At 43.7% G+C, this 27,666-nt stretch overlaps 1 protein-coding gene across 2 annotated transcripts in view; it reads right to left on the bottom strand.

Annotated features, from left to right (window-relative positions):
* The window catches only part of LOC122934099 (interleukin 1 receptor accessory protein), a 269,414-nt gene that overhangs the window by 57,036 nt on the left and 184,712 nt on the right, over nucleotides 1-27,666 (bottom strand). For both annotated transcript variants that reach the window (XM_044289289.1, XM_044289290.1), the window contains one exon: nucleotides 26,090-26,279. In XM_044289289.1, the coding sequence (XP_044145224.1) occupies nucleotides 26,090-26,279 (190 nt within the window). The remainder of the gene's footprint in view (nucleotides 1-26,089; nucleotides 26,280-27,666) is intronic.

Below are 27,666 nucleotides of genomic sequence, written 5' to 3'. Positions count from 1 at the left end.
AGAAAGATTCAGGGGCAAGTGTGCAACTCCTCCAGAATAAAACACACAGAAGTAATTGAGGAGTAGACAGCTCAGCTTATTCATCTATTTTTTTTTTTTTGGTCTTCCGTGTGAAGCACATGGAGCATGGAGATGAGCCTGCTGGGGTGAATATTCCTCTAGCTCTTCTTCTGTTCTCACTTTACATTAGTTATATTCTTGTCAGATGTAACTTACCCTTTTATAATTCTCATTCTCCTCTCTGTCCCCAACTGTGCTGACAAATACACAACCCCCAAACAAAGTGTATAATAATCCAGCACAGAAGACTAACATTACTAAATAAATAGACTTTGTAGATCAGACAAACACAAGAAAGACGCGAACAATGGGGCGTTGAAATTGTAGCTTATCTTGAATCTTATTTAAAAGAACAAAAATATGGTCATGCAGCTTAATCTTCTTAGGTATTGTGATATTTGTCTTGACTGTGTGGAAAGATCATTTTTATATATATCTAATGGTGTGAATAGATAAATGCTGTAATAAAACTGCATGGGATATTGTCTAGAACATCAGTCCAAAATAGCAGCATGATGACAAGTCACAGCACCCAGCTACTGTCCCTAATATTATTTACAATTGTATTACTGTGTTGTGCACAATGCAGGAATGGATTAACTCTTAATGACCATGTCTGAAAAGCCCCTTAATGACCAGACTATTTTTCGTGATTTAGCTCATGTGCTGATTTGAGAGTCCTTGCTTTTTATTTGTCGGATTGTTAAATTCATTTTTGCAATGTTAGGGATTTTCATTTATGTTTTTGGGAGATGTAGTTTTATTTTGAGAAAACTGTGCAAAATAAATAAAATAAAAATGCAAACTATAGCTTTTTTAAAAATATGCAAACTGAGACCAAAATAAATTATTAAAATGGATTCTCTTTGTCAGTTGCTTTGATTATATATATATGTATATACACTACGTGCAGAATTATTAGGCAAATGAGTATTTTGACCACATCATCCTCTTTATGCATGTTGTCTTACTCCAAGCTGTATAGGCTCGAAAGCCTACTACCAATTAAGCAATTAAGCATATTAGGTGATGTGCATCTCTGTAATGAGAAGGGGTGTGGTCTAATGACATCAACACCCTATATCAGGTGTGCATAATTATTAGGCAACTTCCTTTCCTTTGGCAAAATGGGTCAAAAGAAGGACTTGACAGGCTCAGAAAAGTCAAAAATAGTAAGATATCTTGCAGAGGGATGCAGCACTCTTAAAATTGCAAAGCTTCTGAAGTGTGATCATCGAACAATCAAGCGTTTCATTCAAAATAGTCAACAGGGTCGCAAGAAGCGTGTGGAAAAACCAAGGCGCAAAATAACTGCCCATGAACTGAGAAAAGTCAAGCGTGCAGCTGCCAAGATGCCACTTGCCACCAGTTTGGCCATATTTCAGAGCTGCAACATCACTGGAATGCCCAAAAGCACAAGGTGTGCAATACTCAGAGACATGGCCAAGGTAAGAAAGGCTGAAAGACGACCACCACTGAACAAGACACACAAGCTGAAACGTCAAGATTGGGCCAAGAAATATCTCGAGACTGATTTTTCTAAGGTTTTATGGACTGATAAAATGAGAGTGAGTCTTGATGGGCCAGATGGCTGGATTGGTAAAGGGCAGAGAGCTCCAGTCCGACTCAGACGCCAGCAAGGTGGAGGTGGAGTACTGGTTTGGGCTGGTATCATCAAAGATGAGCTTGTGGGACATTTTTGGGTTGAGGATGGAGTCAAGCTCAACTCCCAGTCCTACTGCCAGTTTCTGGAAGACACCTTCTTCAAGCAGTGGTACAGGAAGAAGTCTGCATCCTTCAAGAAAAACATGATTTTCATGCAGGACAATGCTCCATCACACGCGTCCAAGTACTCCACAGCGTGGCTGGCAAGAAAGGGTATAAAAGAAGAAAATCTAATGACATGGCCTCCTTGTTCACCTGATCTGAACCCCATTGAGAACCTGTGGTCCATCATCAAATGTGAGATTTACAAGGAGGGAAAACAGTACACCTCTCTGAACAGTGTCTGGGAGGCTGTGGTTGCTGCTGCACGCAATGTTGATGGTGAACAGATCAAAACACTGACAGAATCCATGGATGGCAGGCTTTTGAGTGTCCTTGCAAAGAAAGGTGGCTATATTGGTCACTGATTTGTTTTTGTTTTGTTTTTGAATGTCAGAAATGTATATTTGTGAATGTTGAGATGTTATATTGGTTTCACTGGTAAAAATAAATAATTGAAATGGGTATATATTTGTTTTTTGTTAAGTTGCCTAATAATTATGCACAGTAATAGTCACCTGCACACACAGATATCCCCCTAAAATAGCTAAAACTAAAAACAAACTAAAAACTACTTCCAAAAATATTCAGCTTTGATATTAATGAGTTTTTTGGGTTCATTGAGAACATGGTTGTTGTTCAATAATAAAATTAATCCTCAAAAATACAACTTGCCTAATAATTCTGCACTCCCTGTATATATATATATATATATATATATATATATGTATATATAGTGAAAAACAGCAGCACTGTTAGCAGTATGGCAAGTGCAAGTACTCCCAGACTGTTGGCTTTAGGTCCAATTACCAAAAACAGCAAAAAGAGGCAGCACTTACAGTGAGGTGAAGGGTAGTTGACCAGCTTTTATTCACTCCAACTGCAATGCTTCAGACCAACACAATGAGCCTTTCTCAAGCATGGTGACGTTCCAAAGAGCAGGTACATATATATATATATATATATATATATAATATTACAGTGGATATAAAAAGTTTACACAGCCCTGTTAAAATGTCAGGTTTCTGTGATGTAAAGAAATGATAGAAAGGTAAATAATTTCAGAACTTTTTCCACCTTTAATGTGACCTATATAAACTGTACAACTCAATTGAAAAACAAACTGAAATCTTTTAGGTAAAGAAAAAATATAAAAATAAAATAATATGGTTGCATCAGGGTGCACACCCTTAAACTAATACTTTGTTGAAGCACCTTTTGATTTTATTACAACACTCAGTCTTTTTGGGTATGAGTTTATCAGCATGGCACATTTTGACTTGGCAAGATTTGCCCACTCTTCTTTGCAAAAACACTCCAGAACTGTCAGATTGCGAGGACACCTCCTGTGCACAGCCCTCACAACCCCACCGATTTTCAATCGGATTCAGGTCTGGGATCTGGCTGGGCCATTACGAAACCTTAATCTTCTTCTGGTGAAGCCATTCCTTTGTTAATTGGGATGTATGCTTTGGGTCGTTGTCATGCTGAAAGATGAAGTTCCTCTTAATGTTCAGCTTTCTAGCAGAAGCCTGAAGATTTTGTGCCAATATTGACTGGTATTTGGAACTCTTCATAATTCCCTCTAGCTTAACTAAGGCCCCAGTTCCAGGTGAAGAAAAACAGCCCCAAAGCACGATGCTGCCACCACCATGCTTCACTGTGGGTATGGTGTTCTTTTGGTGATGTGCAGTGTTGTTTTTGCACCAAACATATCTTTTGGAATTATGGCCAAAAAGTTCAACCTTGGTTTCATCAGACCATAACACCTTTTCCCACATGCTTTTGGGAGACTTCAGATGTGTTTTTGCAAAATGTAGCCCGGCTTGGATGTTTTACTTCGTAAGAAAAGGCTTTTGTCTTGCCACTCTACCCCATAGCCCAGACATATGAAGAATACAGGAGAACGTTGTCACATGTACCACACAGCCAGATAGTCCTGCAGCTCCTTTAATGTTGCTGTAGGCCTCTTAGTAGCCTCCCAGACCAGTTTTCTTCAAGTCTTTTCATCAATTTTGGAGGGAGGTCCAGTTCTTGGTAATGTCACTGTTGTGCCATATTTTCTCCACTTGATGATGACTGTCTTCACTGTGTTCCATGGTATAGCTAATGCTGACTGTACCCTTCTCCTGACTGATACCTTTTGAGATCCCTGATGAGATCCCTCTCATGCTTTGGAAGCTCTCTGTGGACCATGGCTTTTGCTGTGGGATGCAACTAAGAAAATTTCAGGACAGACCAACTAGAGCAGCTGAACTTTATTTGGGGTTAATAAGAGGCACTTTAAATGATGACAGGTGTATACTGTCTCCTATTTAATATGAGTTTGAATATGATTGCTCAATTATGAACACAGCTACATCCCCAATTATAAGAGGGTGTGCACATTTATGCAACCACATAATTTTATTTTTGTTTGTTTGTTTTCTTACCTTAACAGATTTCAGTTTGTTTTTAAATTAAGTGGTACAGTTTATAGGTTCTGAAATGATTTATCTTTGTCAATTTTTTTACATCACAGAAACCTGACATTTTAACAGGGGTGTATAGACTTTTTATATCCACTGTGTGTATATATATATATATATATATATATATATATAAATATATATTTTACAGTACAGACCAAAAGTTTGGACACACCTTCTCATTCAAAGAGTTTTCTTTATTTTCATGACTATGAAAATTGTAGATTCACACTGAAGGCATCAAAACTATGAATTAACAGATGTGGAATTATATGCATAACAAAAAAGTGTGAAACAACTGAAAATATGTCATATTCTAGGTTCTTCAAAGTAGCCACCTTTTGCTTTGATTACTGCTTTGCACACTCTTGGCATTCTCTTGATGAGCTTCAAGAGGTAGTCATCTGAAATGGTTTTCACTTCACAGGTGTGCCCTGTCAGGTTTAATAAGTGTGATTTCTTGCCTTATAAATGGGGTTGGGACCATCAGTTGCGTTGTGGAGAAGTCAGGTGGATACACAGCTGATAGTCCTACTGAATAGACTGTTAGAATTTGTATTATGGCAAGAAAAAAACAGCTAAGTAAAGAAAAACGAGTGGCCATCATTACTTTAAGAAATGAAGGTCAGTCAGTCTGAAAAATTGGGAAAACTTTGAAAGTGTCCCCAAGTGCAGTCACAAAAACCATCAAGCGCTACAAAGAAACTGGCTCACATGCGTACCGCCCCAGGAAGGAAGATCAAGAGTCACCTCTGCTGCGGAGGATAAGTTCATCCGAGTCACCAGCCTCAGAAATCGCAGGTTAACAGCAGCTCAGATTAGAGACCAGGTCAATGCCACACAGAGTTCTAGCAGCAGACACATCTCTAGAACAACTGTTAAGAGGAGACTGTGTGAATCAAGCCTTCATGGTAGAATAACTGCTAGGAAACCACTGCTAAGGACAGGCAACAAGCAGAAGAGACATTAGACCAGTGGAAATCTGTGCTTTGGTCTGATGAATCCAAATTTGAGATTTTTGGTTCCAACCACCATGTCTTTGTGCGACGCAGAAAAGGTGAACGGATGGACTCTACATGCCTGGTTCCCACCGTGAAGCATGCAGGAGATGGTGTGGGGGTGTGGGGGTGCTTTGCTGGTAACACTGTTGGGGATTTATTCAAAATTGAAGGCATACTGAACCAGCATGGCTACCACAGCATCTTGCAGCAGCATGCTATTCCATCCGGTTTGCGTTTAGTTGGACCATCATTTATTTTTCAACAGGACAATGACCCCAAACACACCTCCAGGCTATGTAAGGGCTATTTGACCATGAAGGAGAGTGATGGGGTGCTGCGCCAGATGACCTGGCCTCCACAGTCACCGGACCTGAACACAATCGAGATGGTTTGGGGTGAGCTGGACCGCAGAGTGAGGCAAAAGGGCCAACAAGTGCTAAGCATATCTGGGAACTCCTTCAAGACTGTTGGAAGACCATTTCAGGTGACTACCACTTGAAGCTCATCAAGAGAATGCCAAGAGTGTGCAAAGCAGTAATCAAAGCAAAAGGTGGCTACTTTGAAGAACCTAGAATATGACATATTTTGAGTTGTTGCACACTTTTTTGTTATGTATATAATTCCACATGTGTTAATTCATAGTTTTGATGCCTTCAGTGTGAAGCTACAATTTTCATAGTCATGAAAATAAAGAAAATTCTTTGAATGAGAAGGTGTGTCCAAACTTTTGGTCTGTACTGTATATATGTTATAAAGCTGAGTGTATGTATGTGTGTATGTCCGCAAAAGGAATCCGCACTGTTGCATTTACAATCGCATTTACGAAATTTGGCACACAGGTACATCAGGTGTCCGGGAAGGTTTTAGAATGGGTCTCCGCTCTCTAGCAAGTACCGTTCCTGAGATATTCCCAAAAAATGCATTAGCCAATAAAAGCCTGGTCACATGGCCCTTATCAGCCAATAGAAACTCGCGGAGTGCTGTGGAGGTCACAGTTAAGGGGGCAGGTAGGGTGGCCATTCAGGCCATCCTCAAAAGACGGACTTAAAAACCCTGCCCCCAGGTCCTGCTAAGCCACGCCCCTGATCCGGTTAGGTCACACCCTCTCCCACTCTGCAGCCAACGGGGATTGAAAAAATCAAGGTAAAAATCAACTTCTGTCAGCTGCAGGGGTGGGAGGGTGGGTGACTTTCTCCTTGCAGCTCACGATCAGAGTGTCTGAGAGTGAGCTGTTCAAAAGGACATCCCTGTGTCCGTCCAGGCCCTGCACCAGACGGAGGACAGGGAGTCTGAAAGCCAGACTGTCCTGCCTAAAACTGGACCTCTGGCCACCCTAGGGGCAGGCTGCTGTGGAGGTCACAGTTAAAGGGAACCTGTCACCTGGATTTTGTGTATAGAGCTGAGGACATGGGTTGCTAGATGGCCGCTAGCACATCCGCAATACCCAGTCCCCATAGCTCTGTGTGCTTTTATTGTATCAAAAAAACGATGTGATACATATGCTAATTAACCTGAGATGAGTCCTGTCCCTGAGATGAGTCACATACAGGACTCATCTCAGGTTCATTTGCATATGTATCAAATCATTTTTTCCCCCCAATAAAAGCACACAGAGCTATGGGGACTGAATATTGTGAATGTGCTAGCGGCCATCTAGCAACTCATGTCCTCAGCTCTATACACAAAATCCAGGTGACAGGTTCCCTTTAAGGGGATGGTCCGCTATGGAGGTCAGTGTTAAGGGGCAGATTGCTGTAGAGGCCACTGTTAATGGGACGGGGTGTTGATGAAATCACTGATAAGGAGATGGAGTACTGTGGAGGTCACTAATAAAGAGGCAGCCGCTGTGGAGGTCACTGTTAAAGGGGCGGGCTGCTGTGGAGGTCACTGTTAAGGGGGAGGGATGCTGTGGAGGTCACTGTTAAAGGGGCAGGGGCGCTGTGGAGGTAACTGTTAAAGGGGCAGGGGCACTGTGGAGGACTCTGTTAAGGGGGCAGGGAACGGTGGAAGTCACAGTTAAAGGGGATGGGATGCTATGGAGGTCAGTGTTAAGGGGTGGGGTGCTGTAGAGGTCACTGTTAAGGGGGCGGGTGTTGTGGAGGTCAGATTTTAAGGGAACAGAGTTCTGTGGAGGTCACTGCTAGGCCCATTTCAAACGAGCGAGTTTTCCAGCGCGGGTGCAATGCGTGACGTGAATGCATAGCACCGGCACTGAATCCTGACCCATTTATGTCAATAAGTCTGTGTACACAAGCTTTTTTTTTTCCACGCATCAGTTCTGTATTGCGTAAAAACCGCTGCATGTTCTGCAGCCCTGGTCCAATAGAAGTGAATGGGTCTTCAGTGAAAAACGCATTGAATTCACAAGCAGGTGTGGATGCAATGCGTTTTTCACTGATTCTTGCTAAGAGATGTTGTTTGTAAACCTTCCGTTTTTTATCACGCTCGTGAAAAACGCATCAAAACGCATTGCACTCGCGTAGAAAAAACTAAACAACTGAACGCAATCGCAGACAAAACTGACTGAACTTGCTTGCAAAATGGTGCGAGTTTCACTGAATGCACCCTGAACGCATCCGGACCTAATTTGTATCTTTCGTGTGAAAGAGGCCTTAAGTGGGTGGGTTATTCTTGAAATCAATGTTAACGAGACGGGGGACTGTGGAGGTCACTAATAAAGGGGTGGCCGCTGTGGAGGTCACTGTTAAAAGGGAGTGCACTGTGGATGTTACTGTTAAGGGAACAGGCAGCAGTGGAGGTCACTATTAAAGGGCTCCTGTCACCCCCCAAAACAGTAATTTTCAGTATTGGACTTAATATAATTGCTAATGTACGCAGAGTCCATATATACCCCTCTTACCTCTGGCTGTGCTTTAAATTCTTTAAAAATAGTACTTTTGTGATATGCAAATTCCTTCACTACCAGCAAGTTGGGCGGTTACTTGCTGGTAGCCGCCGCATCCTTGGTGGCGTACCAGTCCTCATTTGGCCCAGGCGCGCTGAGAGAAAGACGCTCGCTTGGCTGCCCCTTCCTCAGTGCGCCTGCGCCGATGACGTCAGCCCTACACCTGGAAAAGAAGATGCCGGCATCGCTGGTAAGGAGGCAGGGAGTCTGGTGACGTCCCTGGATGCTTGATTCAGGTAAGTATTTGCCTAATAAGCATGCAACCACCAATGAAATGGGGTGCCATTATTTTACAAAAAGTATATTTAGACACACTATACCACTAACGCTTATAAATAATATACTCATAATTAATAAATATATATATATATATATATATGTGTGTATGATATATACACTATATATATATATATATATATGTGTGTGTGTATATATATATATATATCACATATATTTATTAATTATGTGTATATTATTTATAAGCGTTGGTGGTATAGTGAGACTAAATATACTTTTTGTAAAATAATGACACCCCATTTCGTTGGTGGTTGTAGTGGCTGCATGCTTATTAGGCAAATATTTACCTGAATCAAGCATCCAGCGACGTCACCGGACTCTCAGCCTCCTTACCAGCGATGCCGGCATCTTCTCTTCCGGGTGTAGGGCTGACATCATCGGCACAGGTGCACTGAGGAAGGAGCAGCCAAGCAAGCGTCCTTCTCTCACAGCGCCTGCACTGAATGAGGACCGGTACGGCGCAGGAGTGAAAGTACAGCTGCAAAAAGGGCCAGCGGAAGGAGGAGAGGGCTTGCTGGCCCTGTCGATCAAGTGGAGGAGGGGGCGTTTTTTTAGACCAAGGATGTGGCGGCTACCAGCAAGTAACCGCCCAACTTGCTGGTAGTGAAGAAATTTGCATATTACATAAGTACTATTTTTAAAGAATTTAAAGCACAGCCACAGGTAAGAGGGGTATATATGGACTCTGCGTACATTAGCAATTGTATTATGTCCAATACTGAAAATTGCTGTTTGGGGGGTGATAGAAGCCCTTTAACCACTTCAACCCCCCTAGCTGAAACCCCCTTAATGACCAGGCCACTTTTTACACTTCTGCACTACACTACTTTCACCGTTTATTGCTCGGTCATGCAACTTACCACCCAAATGAATTTTACCTCCTTTTCTTCTCACTAATAGAGCTTTCATTTGGTGGTATTTCATTGCTGCTGACATTTTTACTTTTTTTGTTATTAATCGAAATTTAACATATATAAATTTTTCGCTAAATTTATTGTTCTACATGTCTTTGATAAAAAAAAAATGTTTGGGTAAAAAAAAAAAAAAAATGGTTTGGGTAAAAGTTATAGCGTTTACAAACTATGGTACAAAAATGTGAATTTCCGCTTTTTGAAACAGCTCTGACTTTCTGAGCACCTGTCATGTTTCCTGAGGTTCTACAATGCCCAGACAGTACAAACACCACACAAATGACCCCATTTCGGAAAGTAGACACCCTAAGGTATTCACTGATGGGCATAGTGAGTTCATAGAACTTTTTATTTTTTGTCACAAGTTAGCGGAAAATGATTATTTATTTTTTATTTTATTTTTTTCTTACAAAGTCTCATATTCCACTAACGTGTGACAAAAAATTAGAAATTCTAGGAACTCGCCATGCCCCTCACGGAATACCTTGGGGTGTCTTCTTTCCAAAATGGGGTCACTTGTGGGGTAGTTATACTGCCCTGGCATTCTAGGGGCCCTAATGTGTCGTAAGTAGTTTGAAATCAAAATGTGTAAAAAATGACCTATAAAATCCTAAAGGTGCTCTTTGGAATGTGGGACCCTTTGCCCACCTAGGCTGCAAAAAAGTGTCACACATCTGGTATCGCCGTACTCAGGAGAAGTAGAGCAATGTGTTTTGGGGTGTCATTTTTCATATACCCATGCTGGGTGAGAGAAATATCTTGGCAAAAGACAACTTTTCCCATTTTTTTATACAAAGTTGGCCAACTTTGTATAAAAAAATGTATAAAAAAATGGGAAAAGTTGTCTTTTGCCAAGATATTTCTCTCATCCAGCATGGGTATATGTAAAATGACACCCCAAAACACATTCCCCAGCTTCTCCTGAGTACGGCGATACCAGATGTGTGACACTTTTTTGCAGCCTAGATGCGCAAAGCAGCCCAAATTCCTTTTAGAAGGGCATTTTTAGACATTTGAACTCACATGAACTCACGGAATCCAAATGCGTAAAAATTTTTAAACATTTGGATCCCAGACTTCTTCTCACGCTTTCGGGCCCCTAAAATGCCAGGGCAGTATAAATACCCCACATGTGACCCTATTTTGGAAAGAAGACACCCCAAGGTATTCAAGGAGGGGCATGGCGAGTTCATCGAATTTTTTATTTTTTTTGGCACAAGTTAGCGGAAATTGATTTTTTTTTGTATTTTCTCACAAAGTCTCCCTTTCCGCTAACTTGGGACAAAAATTTAAATCTTTCATGGACTCAATATGCCCCTCACGGAATACCTTGGGGTGTCTTCTTTCCGAAATGGGGTCACATGTGGGGTATTTATACTGCCCTGGCATTTTAGGGGCCCTAAAGCGTGAGAAGAAGTCTGGAATATAAATGTTTAAAAAAATTTACGCATTTGGATTCCGTGAGTTCATGTGAGATTTTATTTTTTGACACAAGTTAGTGGAATATGAGACTTAGTAAGAAAAAAACAAAAAAAAAAAAAAAAAACTATTTCCGCTAACTTGGGCCCAAAAAATGTCTGAATGGAGCCTTACAGGGGGGTGATCAATGACAGGGGGGAGATCACCCATATAGACTCCCTGATCACCCCCCCTGTCATTGATCACCCCTTGTAAGGCTCCATTCAGACGTCCGTATGATTTTTACGGATCCACGAATACATGGATTGGATCCGCAAAACACATACGGACGTCTGAATGGAGCCTTACAGGGGGGTGATCAGGGAGTCTATATGGGGTGATCACCCCCCTGTCAGGCTTCATTCAGACGTCCGTTTGTGTTTTGCTGATCCGATCCATGTATCCGTGGATCCGTAAAAATCATACGGATGTCTGAATGGAGCCTTACAGGGGGGTGATCAATGACAGGGGGGTGATCAGGGAGTCTATATGGGTGATCACCCCCCTGTAAGGCTCCATTGAGACATCCGTATGTGTTTTGCGGATCCGATCCATGTATCCGTGGATCCGTAAAAATCATACGGACGTCTGAATGGAGCCTTACAGGGGGGTGATCAATGACAGGGGGTGATCAGGGAGTGTATATGAGGTGATCACCCCCCTGTAAGGCTCCATTCAGACGTCCGTATATGTTTTGCGGATCCGATCCATGTATCCGTGGATCCGTAAAAATCATACGGACGTCTGAATGGAGCCTTACAGGGGGGTGATCAATGACAGGGGGGTGATCAATGACAGGGGGGTGATCAGGGAGTCTATATGGGGTGATCAGTGGTTCATAAGGGGTTAATAAGTGACAGGGGGGGGTGTAGTGTAGTGGTGTTCTGTGCTACTTATTACTGAGCTGCCTGTGTCCTCTGGTGGTCGATCCAAGCAAAAGGGACCACCAGAGGACCAGGTAGCAGGTATATTAGACGCTGTTATCAAAACAGCATCTAATATACCTGTTAGGGGTTAAAAAAAATCGCATCTCCAGCCTGCCAGATCCTGTCTCTTACCTTCCGATCCTGTGCGCGCGTTCACAGGAAATCACAGCTCGCGTATATGCGTCGCTGAGCGCAGAGCTGCCGCCTCCGGACCGCAGATCTGCGTTATGCGATCCGGAAGCGGTTAAAGGGGTGGGGTACTGTAGATGTCACTATTATAGTGGATACTGTCGACATGAAATAGATGAAATATACCCGTGAAAAGCCGAGTCCTTCTGCTAGTATATACACTAACCTAAAGAATTATTAGGAACACCATACTAATACGGTGTCGGACCCCCTTTTGCCTTTAGAACTGCCTTAATTCTACGTGGCATTGATTCAACAAGGTGCTGATAGCATTCTTTAGAAATGTTGTCCCATATTGATAGGATAGCATCTTGCCGTTGATTGAGATTTGAGGGATGCACATCCAGGGCACGAAGCTCCCGTTCCACCACATCCCAAAGATGCTCTATTGGGTTGAGATCTGGTGACAGTGGGGGCCATGTTAGTACAGTGAACTCATTGTCATGTTCAAGAAACCATTTTTCCAGTTTTCAACAGTCCAATTTTGGTGAGCTCGTGCAAATTGTAGCCTCTTTTTGCTATTTGTAGTGGAGATGAGTGGTACCCGGAGGGGTCTTCTGCTGTTGTAGCCCATCTGCCTCAAGGTTGTTGGTGTTGTGGCTTCACAAATGCTTTGCTGCATACCTCGGTTATACCTAAGATTATTTCAGTCAACGTTGCTCTTCTATAAGCTTGAATCAGTCGGCCCATTCTCCTCTGACCTCTAGCATCAACAAGGCATTTTCGCCCACAGGACTGCCGCATACTGGATGTTTTTCCCTTTTCACACCATTCTTTGTAAACCCTAGAAATGGTTGTGCATGAAAATCCCAGTAACTGAGCAGATAGTGAAATACTCAGAACGGCCCGTCTGGCACCAACAACCATGCCACGCTCAAAATTGCTTAAATCACCTTTCTTTCCCATTCTGACATTCAGTTTGGAGTTCAGGAGATTGTCTTGGCCAGGACCACAACCCTACATGCATTGAAGCAACTGCCATGTGATTGGTTGACTAGATAATCGCATTAATGAGAAATAGAACAGGTGTTCCTAATAATTCTTTAGGTGAGTGTATATATATATATATATATATATATATATATATACATACATACAGTTGCAAGAAAAAGTATGTGAACCCTTTGGAATGATATGGATCTCTGCACAAATTGGTCGTAAAATGTGATCTGTTCTTCATCTAAGTCACAGCAATAGACAATCACAGCCTGCTTAAACCAATAACACACAAAGAATTAAATGTTACCATGTTTTTATTGAACACACCATGTAAACATTCACAGTGCAGGTGGAAAAAGTATATGAACCCTTGGATTTAATAACTGGTTGAACCTCCTTTGGCAGCAATAACTTCAACCAAACGTTTCCTGTAGTTGCAGATCAGACGTGCACAACGGTCAGGAGTAGTTCTTGACCATTCCTCTTTACAGAACTGTTTCAGTGAGAAACAATATTCTTGGGATGTCTGGTGTGAATTGCCTTCTTGAGGTCATGCCACAGCATCTCAATTGGGTTGAGGTCAGGACTCTAACTGGGCCACTCCAGAAGGCGTATTTTCTTCTGTTTAAGCCATTCTGTTGTTGATTTACTTCTATGCTTTGGGTCGTTGTCCTGATGCAAGACCCATCTTAGACCCATCTTCTATTGAGATTCAGCTGGTGGACAGATGGCCTTAAGTTCTCCTGCAAAATGTCTTGATAAACTTGGGAATTCATTTTTCCTTCGATGATAGCAATCCGTCCAGGCCCTGACGCAGCAAAGCAGCCCCAAACCATGATGACCCCACCACCATACTTTACAGTTGGGATGAGGTTTTTATGTTGGTGTGCTGTGCCTCTTTTTCTCCACACATAGTGTTCTGTGTTTCTTCCAAACAACTCAACTTTGGTTTCATCTGTCCACAGAATATTTTGCCAATGCTGCTGTGGAACATCCATGTGCTCTTGTGCAAACTGTAAATGTGCAGCAATGTTTTTTTTTTGGACAGCAGTGGCTTCCTCTGTCATATCGTCCCATGAAATCCATTCTTGTTTAGTGTTTTACATATCGTAGATTCGCTAACAGGGATGTTAGCATATGCCAGAGACTTTTGTAAGTCTTTAGCTGACACTCTAGGATTCTTCTTCACCTCATTGTAGAGTCTGCGCTGTGCTCTTGCAGTCATCTTTACAGGATGGCCACTCTTAGGGAGAGTAGCAGCAGTGCTAAACTTTCTCTATTTATAGACAATTTGTCTTAACGTGGACTGATTAACAGCAAGACTTTTGGAGATACTTTTATAACCCTTTCCAGCTTTATGCAAGTCAACAATTCTTAATCGTAGGTCTTCTGAGAGCTATTTTGTGTGAGGCATCATTCACATCAGGCAATGCTTCTTGTAAAAAGCAAACCCAGAACTGGTGTGTGTTTTTTATAGGGCAGGGCAGCTGTAACCAACACCTCCAATCTAATCTCATTGATTGGACTCCAGTTGGCTGACACCTCACTCCAAGTAGCTCTTGGAGATGTCATTAGTCTAGGGGTTCACATACTTTTTCCACCTGCACGGTGAATGTTTACATGGTGTGTTCAATAAAAACATGGCAACATTTAATTATTTGTGTGTTATTAGTTTAAGCAGACTGTGATTGTCTATTGTTGTGACTTAGATGAAGATCACATCACATCACATTGCAAGAAAAAGTATGTACATACCCACTAACATAAACCCACTAACTATAATAAATGAATATCATTAATTAACAAAAGTATACATTTCATCTCAAGACTGTGTAAATCATATCATAAGCATGTAAATAGACATAAAATGCATAGTGCATGTACATTGAGCATAAAAATCATCTGATAAGTGCAATCAATATGTGTACATAAAATTGACAATAATGTCAGTGATAATCCATCATTAATTGATAATATATGCACCTGAGTATAAAAAATATATGAACCTGAGTAATAATAATTATTATTAAGTAATAGCAAGGCACAACCAGTTATGGTATCCACATAACAAACAAACTTAGAGTTCTCAGGATCATGGTACGCAGGTGCTGAACGGACACCTCACACAGACGCAGCAGACCCCACACTGCCCATACTTGGGCCAGGTCGCATTACCCACAAGGCGTAAGTGCCAGCAAGGCCAATCAGGGCCGGTGCACCACGGAAAAAGCACTGATAATAAACAGTGTTGTCAGGATCAGTGCTCAGGTTGGTTACAAAAGTAAGTATTGCAAAGTTAAAGGGGTTCTGCACTTTTTTAAAACTGATTATCTATCCTCTGGATAGATCATCAGCTTCTGATCGGCGGGGGTCTGACACCAGGGACCCCCGCCAATCAGCTGTTTGAGAAGACAGCGGCACTCCAGCAGTGCCGCGGCCTTCTCACTGTTTACCGCAGGCCCACTGACGTCATGACTAGTATCACTGGCCTGGGCGGGGCTAAGCTCCATTAAAGTGAACAGAGCTTAGCCCCGCCCAGAGGGGACACATAATGGGTAAATAGACTTTTTGTATTCTATGGATTTGATACTTATATACACTATGCACTTTATTATTGCTTATGTGTGGAAATGAGTCACCATTTGTGTCTCCTGATGTGGATGTCGCCTTTTCCCTGCACTAGTTTTTATGTATGGACTGTTAATTATGAATTGTGTCAATAAATTATATTTATATTTCATGTGGTCTGGTAATTTTTGATGGGCATGTGTATATATGTTTTTGCCATAGGCATGTATGGATTGTGCATTGCATGGTGTTGATATGTATGGGCGGTTGCTCCATTCTTGATGATTTTTGGTTTACATTTTTTTGGAAACATCTACAGTCATCAGTAAAGGCACATGCTAAAATTGCTGCCTGTACATAAGATTGCATGCCTAGCTAACAGTAATAACAACTCCCTGAGTACCAATTACAACTAGCTGAACAGCTCTGCATAACATCATGTCCCTGAAACAAAGTTAGATCTCTCACCAGATATGCTTTTACAAGGATGGGGTTGTTTGAGAAGGAAACATGCATAGGAAAGCTCTGCTGATGTGTCCTGGAGACTTCTCTTTTCCAGGATGCTTTGCACTCCCACAATGTTCAGTAATAACCGCAACTGCACTTCTGCTTGGAGAAATTTTTGCCTATTTCTCCATACAAAACTGCTTCAACTGCACAGCGGTTTTAGTCTGGCCTTTTGTCGGCATGTTTGTTCTGTTGTGGCCGGATTTCCGCCTGTTCCCATTATAGTTAATGGGGCTGGCAGGCATTAAGACTGCGTCCGGCAATGCCACATCCAAAGAACTCCAGCAGGCTGTTCTCTGCCGAAACAGCCTGCCCGATCTCTGAACGTTAGTGTAAAACTAGGCTTATTTAAATAAAACAGGTTGTCCCCTCACACTTATTGTCATCCCAATGATTGAAAACACCTACTCTAATTTTACCTTCAAATTATCTTTTAACCCTAAAGGTTCACACACTTTTGCCACTCACAAACATGTAATATTGCATAATTTTCCTTCCACTTTGCTTTGGTCATAAATCAGAAAATTGTTTGAGAAAAGAAACAGAAGGGCTGGAGACAGCTGGTCTGAGAGATTTTACTCTGAATGAGACAGATTATCATGCAAGATATGTGACAAAATGCAGGCTGCAGAAGAAAAAATAGAGCAACATTTTTAATAAAGGCCTATTTTTAACACCAAACACCACCATAAGTACAACACTGATAACAACACAATGATTTAAAAAAATGCATTCACATGAATTTAGTACAATAAAAAATCATATGATCCTTCAAGGAAACATACAGTATTTTACATTTCCAATCATATCTGCATATTATATTGAGTTACCCAGCAAACAGTGACGTCCATTGATTTTGAGTTAGATAATGCTTATTTCTCCATTCATATATGAGGTAGCTGTAACCAAGAGATGATAAATGCAAGAAATCGACCTTTCAATTTTTTTTTTTAAATTGGTGCCACAGCCATGGCAACGTCCGAGCTGTAACATGACCCAATTTACTACATTAGTTGTGATTAGGGATGAGCGAACTCGAACTGTATAGTTCGGGTTCGTACCGAATTTTGGGGTGTCCGTGACACGGACCCGAACCCGGACATTTTCGTAAAAGTCCGGGTTCGGGTTCGGTGTTCGTCGCTTTCTTGGCGCTTTTGTGACGCTTTCTTGGCGCTTTTTGAAAGGCTGCAAAGCAGCCAATCAACAAGCGTCATACTACTTGCCCCAAGAGGCCATCACAGCCATGCCTACTATTGGCATGGCTGTGATTGGCCAGAGCACCATGTGACCCAGCCTCTATTTAAGCTGGAGTCACATAGCGCCGCCCGTCACTCTGCTCTGATTAGCGTAGGGAGAGGTTGCGGCTGCGACAGTAGGGCGAGATTAGGCAGATTAACTCCTCCAAAGGACTTGATTATTGATCGATCTGCAGCTGTGGGTCATTGAGCTGCTGATACTCAATTGCTCACTGTTTTTAGGCTGCCCAGACCGTTTGTCAGTCACATTTTTCTGGGGTGATCGGCGGCCATTTTGTGTCTTGTGGTGCGCCAGCACAAGCTGCGACCAAGTGCATTTAACCCTCAATGGTGTGGTTGTTTTTTGGCTAAAGCCTACATCAGGGTGAATCTGTCACACCAAGTGCATTTAACCAGCAATAGTCTGTTTATTTTTTGGCCATATACTACATCAGGGGCAAGCTGCGCCTGTCACCAAGTGCATTTAACCCTCAATGGTGTGGTTGTTTTTTGGCTAAAGCCTACATCAGGGTGAAGCTGTCACACCAAGTGCATTTAACCAGCAATAGTCTGTTTATTTTTTGGCCATATACTACATCAGGGGCAAGCTGCGCCCGTCACCAAGTGCATTTAACCCTCAGTAGTGTGGTTGGTCAAGCTATCACACCAAGTGCATTTAACCAGCAATAGTCTGTTCATTTTTTGGCCATATACTAAATCAGGGGCAAGCTGCGCCCGTCACCAAGTGCATTTAACCAGCAATAGTCTGTTCATTTTTTGGCCATATACTACATCAGGGGCAAGCTGCGCCCGTCACCAAGTGCATTTAACCCTCAGTAGTGTGGTTGGTCAAGCTGTGACACCAAGTGCATTTAACCAGCAATAGTCTGTTCATTTTTTGGCCATATACTACATCAGGGGCAAGCTGCGCCCGTCACCAAGTGCATTTAACCCTCAGTAGTGTGGTTGGTCAAGCTATCACACCAAGTGCATTTAACCAGCAACAGTCTGTTCATTTTTTGGCCATATACTAAATCAGGGGCAAGCTGCGCCTGTCACCAAGTGCATTTAACCAGCAATAGTCTGTTCATTTTTTGGCCATATACTACATCAGGGGCAAGCTGCGCCCGTCACCAAGTGCATTTAACCCTCAGTAGTGTGGTTGGTCAAGCTATCACACCAAGTGCATTTAACCAGCAATAGTCTGTTCATTTTTTGGACATATACTACATCAGGGGCAAGCTGCGCCCGTCACCAAGTGCATTTAACCCTCAGTAGTGTGGTTGGTCAAGCTGTGACACCAAGTGCATTTAACCAGCAATAGTCTGTTCATTTTTTGGCCATATACTACATCAGGGGCAAGCTGCGCCCGTCACCAAGTGCATTTAACCAGCAATAGTGTGGTTATTTTTTGGCCATATCCCAGTCTAATTCTGTCACTAAATCCATACCGGTCACCCAGCGCCTAAATACTAGGCCTCAAATTTATATCCCGCTAAATCTGTCGTTACCGCTGTACTGTTGTGGCTGGGCAAGTTATTTAGTGTCCGTCAAAGCACATTTTTTGTTCAGGGTTGAAATACAATTCCCAATTTAGCAATTTCATAATTTTGTGGTTCCTGCTATATCAGGGCTATTTGAAATCTATCCCTAGAAGGGTATATAATATTCAAGGTGCACATAGGGTCATTCAGAATAACTTCACACACACGCTACTGTGCATTTCCAAGTCTAATTCTGTTAGTAAATTCATACCGGTCACCCAGCGCCTAAATACTAGGCCTCAAATTTATATCCCGCTAAATCTCTCGTTACCGCTGTCCTGTTGTGGCTGGGAAAGTTATTTAGTGTCCGTCAAAGCACATTTTTTGTTCTGGGTTGAAATACAATTCCCAATTTAGCAATTTCATAATTTAGTGGTTCCTGCTATATCAGAGCTATTTGAAATCTATCCCTAAAAGGGTATATAATATTCAAGGTGCACATAGGGTCATTCAGAATAATTTCACACACACGCTACTGTGCATTTCCAAGTCTAATTCTGTCACTAAATCCATACCGGTCACCCAGCGCCTAAATACTAGGCCTCAAATTTATATCCCGCTAAATCTCTCGTTACCGTTGTACTGTTGTGGCTGGGAAAGTTATTTAGTGTCCGTCAAAGCACATTTTTTGTTCTGGGTTGAAATACAATTCCCAATTTAGCAATTTCATAATTTAGTGGTTTCTGCTATATCAGAGCTATTTGAAATCTATCCCTAAAAGGGTATATAATATTCAAGGTGCACATAGGGTCATTCAGAATAACTTCACACACACGCTACTGTGCATTTCCAAGTCCAATTCTGTTAGTAAATCCATACCGGTCACCCAGCGCCTAAATACTAGGCCTCAAATTTATATCCCGCTGAATTTGAATACAATACATTGGGCCAAATAATATTTTTGTTGTTGTGGTGAACCATAACAATGAGGAAAACATCTAGTAAGGGACGCGGACGTGGACATGGTCGTGGTGGTGTTAGTGGACCCTCTGGTGCTGGGAGAAGACGTGGCCGTTCTGCCACATCCACACGTCCTAGTGTACCAACTACCTCAGGTCCCAGTAGCCGCCAGAATTTACAGCGATATATGGTGGGGCCCAATGCCGTTCTAAGGATGGTAAGGCCTGAGCAGGTACAGGCATTAGTCAATTGGGTGGCCGACAGTGGATCCAGCACGTTCACATTATCTCCCACCCAGTCTTCTGCAGAAAGCGCACAGATGGCGCCTGAAAACCAACCCCATCAGTCTGTCACATCACCCCCATGCATACCAGGGAAACTGTCTCAGCCTCAAGTTATGCAGCAGTCTCTTATGCTGTTTGAAGACTCCGCTGGCAGGGTTTCCCAAGGGCATCCACCTAGCCCTTCCCCAGCGGTGAAAGACATAGAATGCACTGACGCACAACCACTTATGTTTCCTGATGATGAGGACATGGGAATACCACCTCAGCATGTCTCTGATGACGAAACACAGGTGCCAACTGCTGCGTCTTTCTGCAGTGTGCAGACTGAACAGGAGGTCAGGGATCAAGACTGGGTGGAAGACGATGCAGGGGACGATGAGGTCCTAGACCCCACATGGAATGAAGGTCGTGCCACTGACTTTCACAGTTCGGAGGAAGAGGCAGTGGTGAGACCGAGCCAACAGCGTAGCAAAAGAGGGAGCAGTGGGCAAAAGCAGAACACCCGCCGCCAAGAGACTCCGCCTGCTACTGACCGCCGCCATCTGGGACCGAGCACCCCAAAGGCAGCTTCAAGGAGTTCCCTGGCATGGCACTTCTTCAAACAATGTGCTGACGACAAGACCCGAGTGGTTTGCACGCTGTGCCATCAGAGCCTGAAGCGAGGCATTAACGTTCTGAACCTGAGCACAACCTGCATGACCAGGCACCTGCATGCAAAGCATGAACTGCAGTGGAGTAAACACCTTAAAACCAAGGAAGTCACTCAGGCTCCCCCTGCTACCTCTTCTGCTGCTGCCGCCTCGGCCTCTTCTGCTGCTGCCGCCTCGGCCTCTTACTCCGCCTCTGGAGGAACGTTGGCACCTGCCGCCCAGCAAACAGGGGGTGTACCACTAACACCACCACCACCACCTCCGTCACCAAGCGTCTCAACCATGTCACACGCCAGCGTTCAGCTCTCCATCTCACAAACATTTGAGAGAAAGCGTAAATTCCCACCTAGCCACCCTCGATCCCTGGCCTTGAATGCCAGCATTTCTAAACTACTGGCCTATGAAATGCTGTCATTTAGGCTGGTGGACACAGACAGCTTCAAACAGCTCATGTCGCTTGCTGTCCCACAGTATGTTGTTCCCAGCCGCCACTACTTCTCCAAGAGAGCCGTGCCTTCCCTGCACAACCAAGTATCCGATAAAATCAAGTGTGCACTGCGCAACGCCATCTGTAGCAAGGTCCACCTAACCACAGATACGTGGACCAGTAAGCACGGCCAGGGACGCTATATCTCCCTAACTGCACACTGGGTAAATGTAGTGGCAGCTGGGCCCCAGGCGGAGAGCTGTTTGGCGCACGTCCTTCCGCCGCCAAGGATCGCAGGGCAACATTCTTTGCCTCCTGTTGCCACCTCCTCCTTCTCGGCTTCCTCCTCCTCTTCTTCCACCTGCTCATCCAGTCAGCCACACACCTTCACCACCAACTTCAGCACAGCCCGGGGTAAACGTCAGCAGGCCATTCTGAAACTCATATGTTTGGGGGACAGGCCCCACACCGCACAGGAGTTGTGGCGGGGTATAGAACAACAGACCGACGAGTGGTTGCTGCCGGTGAGCCTCAAGCCCGGCCTGGTGGTGTGTGATAATGGGCGAAATCTCGTTGCAGCTCTGGGACTAGCCAATTTGACGCACATCCCTTGCTTGGCGCATGTGCTGAATTTGGTGGTGCAGAAGTTCATACACAACTACCCCGACATGTCAGAGCTGCTGCATAAAGTGCGGGCCGTCTGTTCGCGCTTCCGGCGTTCACATCCTGCTGCTGCTCGCCTGTCTGCGCTACAGCGTAACTTCGGCCTTCCCGCTCACCGCCTCATATGGAACGTGCCCACCAGGTGGAACTCCACCTTGCACATGCTGGACAGACTGTGCGAGCAGCAGCAGGCCATAGTGGAGTTTCAGCTGCAGCACGCACGGGTCAGTCGCACTACAGAACAGCACCACTTCACCACCAATGACTGGGCCTCCATGCGAGACCTGTGTGCCCTGTTGCGCTGTTTCGAGTACTCCACCAACATGGCCAGTGGCGATGACGCCGTTATCAGCGTTACAATACCACTTCTATGTCTCCTTGAGAAAACACTTAGGGCGATGATGGAAGAGGAGGTGACCCAGGAGGAGGAGGAGGAGGAAGAGGGGTCATTTTTAGCACTTTCAGGCCAGTCTCTTCGAAGTGACTTTTGGCAACAGCAGAGGCCAGGTACAAATGTGGCCAGCCAGGGCCCACTACTGGAGGACGAGGAGGACGAGGATGAGGATGAGGTGGAGGAGGATGAGGATGAAGCATGGTCACAGCGGGGTGGCACCCAACGCAGCTCGGGTCCATCACTGGTGCGTGGCTGGGGGGAAAGGCAGGACAATGACGATACGCCTCCCACAGAGGACAGCTTGTCCTTACCCCTGGGCAGCCTGGCACACATGAGCGACTACATGCTGCAGTGCCTGCGCAACGACAGCAGAGTTGCCCACATTTTAACCTGTGCGGACTACTGGGTTGCCACCCTGCTGGATCCACGCTACAAAGACAATGTGCCCACCTTACTTCCTGCACTGGAGCGTGATAGGAAGATGCGCGAGTACAAGCGCACGTTGGTAGACGCGCTACTGAGAGCATTCCCAAATGTCACAGGGGAACAAGTGGAAGCCCAAGGCCAAGGCAGAGGAGGAGCAAGAGGTCGCCAAGGCAGCTGTGTCAATGCCAGCTCCTCTGAGGGCAGGGTTAGCATGGCAGAGATGTGGAAAACTTTTGTCAACACGCCACAGCTAACTGCACCACCACCTGATACGCAACGTGTTAGCAGGAGGCAACATTTCACTAACATGGTGGAACAGTACATGTGCACACCCCTCCACGTACTGACTGATGGTTCGGCCCCATTCAACTTCTGGGTCTCTAAATTGTCCACGTGGCCAGAGCTAGCCTTTTATGCCTTGGAGGTGCTGGCCTGCCCGGCGGCCAGCGTTTTGTCTGAACGTGTATTCAGCACGGCAGGGGGCGTCATTACAGACAAACGCAGCCGCCTGTCTACAGCCAATGTGGACAAGCTGACGTTCATAAAAATGAACCAGGCATGGATCCCACAGGATCTGTCCGTCCCTTGTCCAGATTAGACATTAACTACCTCCCCTTAACCATATATTATTGGACTCCAGGGCACTTCCTCATTCAATCCTATTTTTATTTTCATTTTACCATTATATTGCGAGGCTACCCAAAGTTGAATGAACCTCTCCTCTGTCTGGGTGCCGGGGCCTAAATATATGCCAATGGACTGTTCCAATGTTGGGTGACGTGAAGCCTGATTCTCTGCTATGACATGCAGACTGATTCTCTGCTGACATGAAGCCAGATCCTCTGTAACGGGACCTCTCTCCTCTGCCTGGGTGCTGGGCCTAAATTTATGAAAATGGACTCTTACAGTGGTGGGTGACGTGAAGCCTGATTCTCTGCTATGATATGAAGACTGATTCTCTGCTGACATGAAGCCAGATTGTCTGTTACGGGATCTCTCTCCTCTGCCTGGGTGCTGGGCCTAAATATATGCCAATGGACTGTTGCAGTGGTGGCTGACGTGAAGCCTCATTCTCTGCTATGACATGCAGACTAATTCTCTGCTGACATGAAGCCAGATTGTCTGTTACGGGACCTCTCTCCTCTGCCTGGGTGCTGGGCCTAAATATATGCCAATGGACTGTTGCAGTGGTAGCTGACGTGAAGCCTCATTCTCTGCTATGACATGCAGACTGATTCTCTGCTGACATGAAGCCAGATTGTCTGTTACGGGACCTCTCTCCTCTGCCTGGGTGCTGGGCCTAAATATATGCCAATGGACTGTTGCAGTGGTGGCTGACGTGAAGCCTCATTCTCTGCTATGACATGAAGACTGATTCTCTGCTGACATGAAGCCAGATTGTCTGTTACGGGACCTCTCTCCTCTGCCTGGGTGCTGGGCCTAAATATATGCCAATGGACTGTTGCAGTGGTGGCTGACGTGAAGCCTGATTCTCTGCTATGACATGCAGACTAATTCTCTGCTGACATGAAGCCAGATTGTCTGTTACGGGACCTCTCTCCTCTGCCTGGGTGCTGGGCCTAAACTTATGAAAATGGACTCTTACAGTGGTGGCTGACGTGAAGCCTGATTCTCTGCTATGACATGAAGACTGATTCTCTGCTGACATGAAGCCAGATCCTCTGTTACGGGACCTCTCTCCTCTGCCTGGGTGCTGGGCCTAAACTTATGAAAATGGACTCTTACAGTGGTGGGTGACGTGAAGCCTCATTCTCTGCTATGACATGCAGACTAATTCTCTGCTGACATGAAGCCAGATTGTCTGTTACGGGACCTCTCTCCTCTGCCTGGGTGCTGGGCCTAAATTTATGACAATGGACTGTTGCAGTGGTGGGTGACGTGAAGCCTGATTCTCTGCTATGACATGCAGACTGATTCTCTGCTGACATGAAGCCAGATTGTCTGTTACGGGACCTCTCTCCCCTGCCTGGGTGCTGGGCCTAAATATATGCCAATGGACTGTTGCAGTGGTGGCTGACATGAAGCCTCATTCTCTGCTATGACATGCAGACTAATTCTCTGCTGACATGAAGCCAGATCCTCTGTTACGGGACCTCTCTCCTCTGCCTGGGTGCTGGGCCTAAATTTATGACAATGGACTGTTGCAGTGGTGGCTGACGTGAAGCCTGATTCTCTGCTATGACATGCAGACTGATTCTCTGCTGACATGAAGACAGATTCTCTGTTACGGGACCTCTCTCCTCTGCCTGGGTGCCGGGGCCTAAATATCTGAGAATAGACTGTTCCAGTGGTGGGTGACGTGAAGCCAGATTCTCTGCTATGGGACCTCTCTCCAATTGATTTTGGTTAATTTTTATTTATTTAATTTTTATTTTAATTCATTTCCCTATCCATATTTGTTTGCAGGGGATTTACCTACATGTTGCTGCCTTTTGCAGCCCTCTAGCCCTTTCCTGGGCTGTTTTACAGCCTTTTTAGTGCCGAAAAGTTCGGGTCCCCATTGACTGCAATGGGGTTCGGGTTCGGCCGAACTTCTCGAACCCGAACATCCAGGTGTTCGCTCAACTCTAGTTGTGATTACTTTCTATGTAGGCAGCACTACACTGTGATCGTTTACCATGTAAAGTTTTTTTGTGGCCAAAGATGACAAGTGGCCCCAGCCTAATGCAGAGCTAAGATGCTGCATTCCATGTTTGTTAAAGTGTACCTCCATTTATAAACAAATTTTCTTAAATGAATAGTACAGGTGAATATAAGAAACTTTGTAATATATCTTATTAAAGAAGTATGCTTCCTCATGGGCTTTTTGGGTGTTTTCTTTCTTCTTCCCTTCACACTGCCTATTATCTTTTATAGCACCCGTCTCCACCCCCACACACAAAAGTCTAGGAAGAGAGGAGGGATGACGAGGCTGCTGCGAGCATGTAAATAATTTATTACCTCACTCTGAACAGTGGTGGAGCCTAATCTTACTAGATATAGAAAGTGATAAGTGTAGCAGGGCTAAGAAAGTGCAGTCTGTGTGTATCTCATCCATCAGCCTCTTCCTCCCTTAATTATCCATATACATTATTGTGAAAAGCAGCGAAGAGAACAACAGCCTGATAATAGCGGAGAGACTCCATTTTCTTTAATAAGATATATTATAAAGTTTCTTATATTCACATGCACTATTCATTTATGAATTTATGTTTTATAATTGGAAGTAGGAGTCTAACAACTTCATTATTCAAACTTTCTAGTTTGAATGTGAAGACAAAACTGATTTATGACTGTACCAAGTAGGGGAACAGACAGTTTAAGCTCCAGACAATGAAGTAATGACCTGTGGGACTTCCAGCACAATGTCAGAAAATTGAATTTTTCAATCTATTTTCTACAATGAAAATTCTCACTCATCAAATGTAAATATATATTAAAAAACACTTACAAAAACTAAACACATATAATTTGGGAGCGTTACATGCTGGGCAGTGTAGAGTACAATGAATAATATACATGTTGGAGAAACTGAATAGGAACAATAATATATAGAATAGTACATTTCCTTACCATGTACCAGTTCACATTGGGGGTTACACCTGCTGGATAATAGTCCTCCGTGTCTGGACAATGCAATATAGACGTTTCATCTAGAGGAAAAGAGAACACTTTTGCCACCTTGTCATTGCTAACACATGATTTGGGGTCTTTTTTCAAGACTTCTAATGGAAATGCTATTTTGAGGCAAAATGTGGTATTCCTAGGAGGTAAAGAAAAAGAAAACACCATATTAAGTTTAAGATGGATCTACACCAGCTTACATCTCTTTCCAGTTTAAACTGGAACACCGGAACACAGTTTAATAAAGTTTATAGACTACAGTATAAAAGCAATTCTTATCTCTAAGGTACCTTGAAAATTAAAAACGGAATATCAATAAAAACCTATACAAGCTTATCAAATAGCAATAACAATTCCCTTTATTGCATTTGCTGAAAGTTTTGTAATCTTGAAACTATGTCAAAACCTAGATTATACTCGACTCATGGGAATAACAGTAGCAAGCTGGTCTTAGCAAGGTGTGTATGAAGTACGGCTACCTACTGAAATCTGTACAGTGAAAACAGGTCTTCAAATTCCTGGAAATAACAGTACAGTGAAGGATGATGCTAAAAAAAAAAAACACATTTCCAAGAAAGTCAGATTACATTCCAGATGTATATTACATGAAGAACTTAACAAAATCTTAATCACTGCGATTTGGCTCGTTTCAACATAAAATGTGCCAACGTCAGTCCCTCGGTTCCATTCAGTGTTTATCTGTGTGCTGTACATAACCCACATAATTGGTGTCTAGTTTACCAACTGTCGGCTCAGTAACAATTAACTCCCAGGAATCCCACAGCAGCCTAAGCTGTTGACTCACAATCACGCTGAACACTGTTCATAAGTATTCAGTGTCCTGACAGCGATGTACTTTTTTAAAATTATTTTCTGCTTATTTGGGTTGAAATGCTGCACTTGTCCAACCAGGAAAACATTGTTTTGTCTAATGAGCATCACAAAAAAAGCTAACAAATGGCACTGCTTGATATATATACAGTTCATATAGGTTCTCACCTAATAATCTCATAGCACATATTGTATAGTTTCTGGTTCTCAGCAGGAAATTCACAAAACTAAATCTTCTTGTAATAGGAAAGCATGACCCGAGTCAGAATGTTTAAATCTGGTGTTGTACTACCGACATCATAGTACAGGGGTTCTGCCATTAACTTCTTCATGATGTTGTGATTTTCCATTTTTGCTTTTATTATTATAAATAAGGCATCTACAGGAATATACCTGTGATAAGCCTAGTAGCTTCCAGCCTATCACCTCTAATTAACAGATTTTCTGATTTCAGCACAGGGAAAACAATCAGGTCCTGGAAATGCAGCTTCCCCAGATCCCATGGTCAAAACTGATTACAGGGTCATATGTCTGCGATTGGCGTTACTGCCGATTGCAGACATTAGGCTCGGTTGTCTGCTGTGTGAAACAGCAAAAACCCAGCAGCTATGGCGTCTGGTCTGCTCTGCATCAGGCACCTTCTTTAAAGTGCCAACATCCACCAAACATGTACGGCGGAGGTCATGAAGGGGTTA

Source organism: Bufo gargarizans, chromosome 4 (assembly GCF_014858855.1).
Source record: "Bufo gargarizans isolate SCDJY-AF-19 chromosome 4, ASM1485885v1, whole genome shotgun sequence".
Taxonomy (NCBI): Eukaryota; Metazoa; Chordata; class Amphibia; order Anura; family Bufonidae; genus Bufo; species Bufo gargarizans.
Note: the sequence above shows the minus strand (reverse complement) of the source record. Positions and strands in the feature narration are given on the sequence as shown.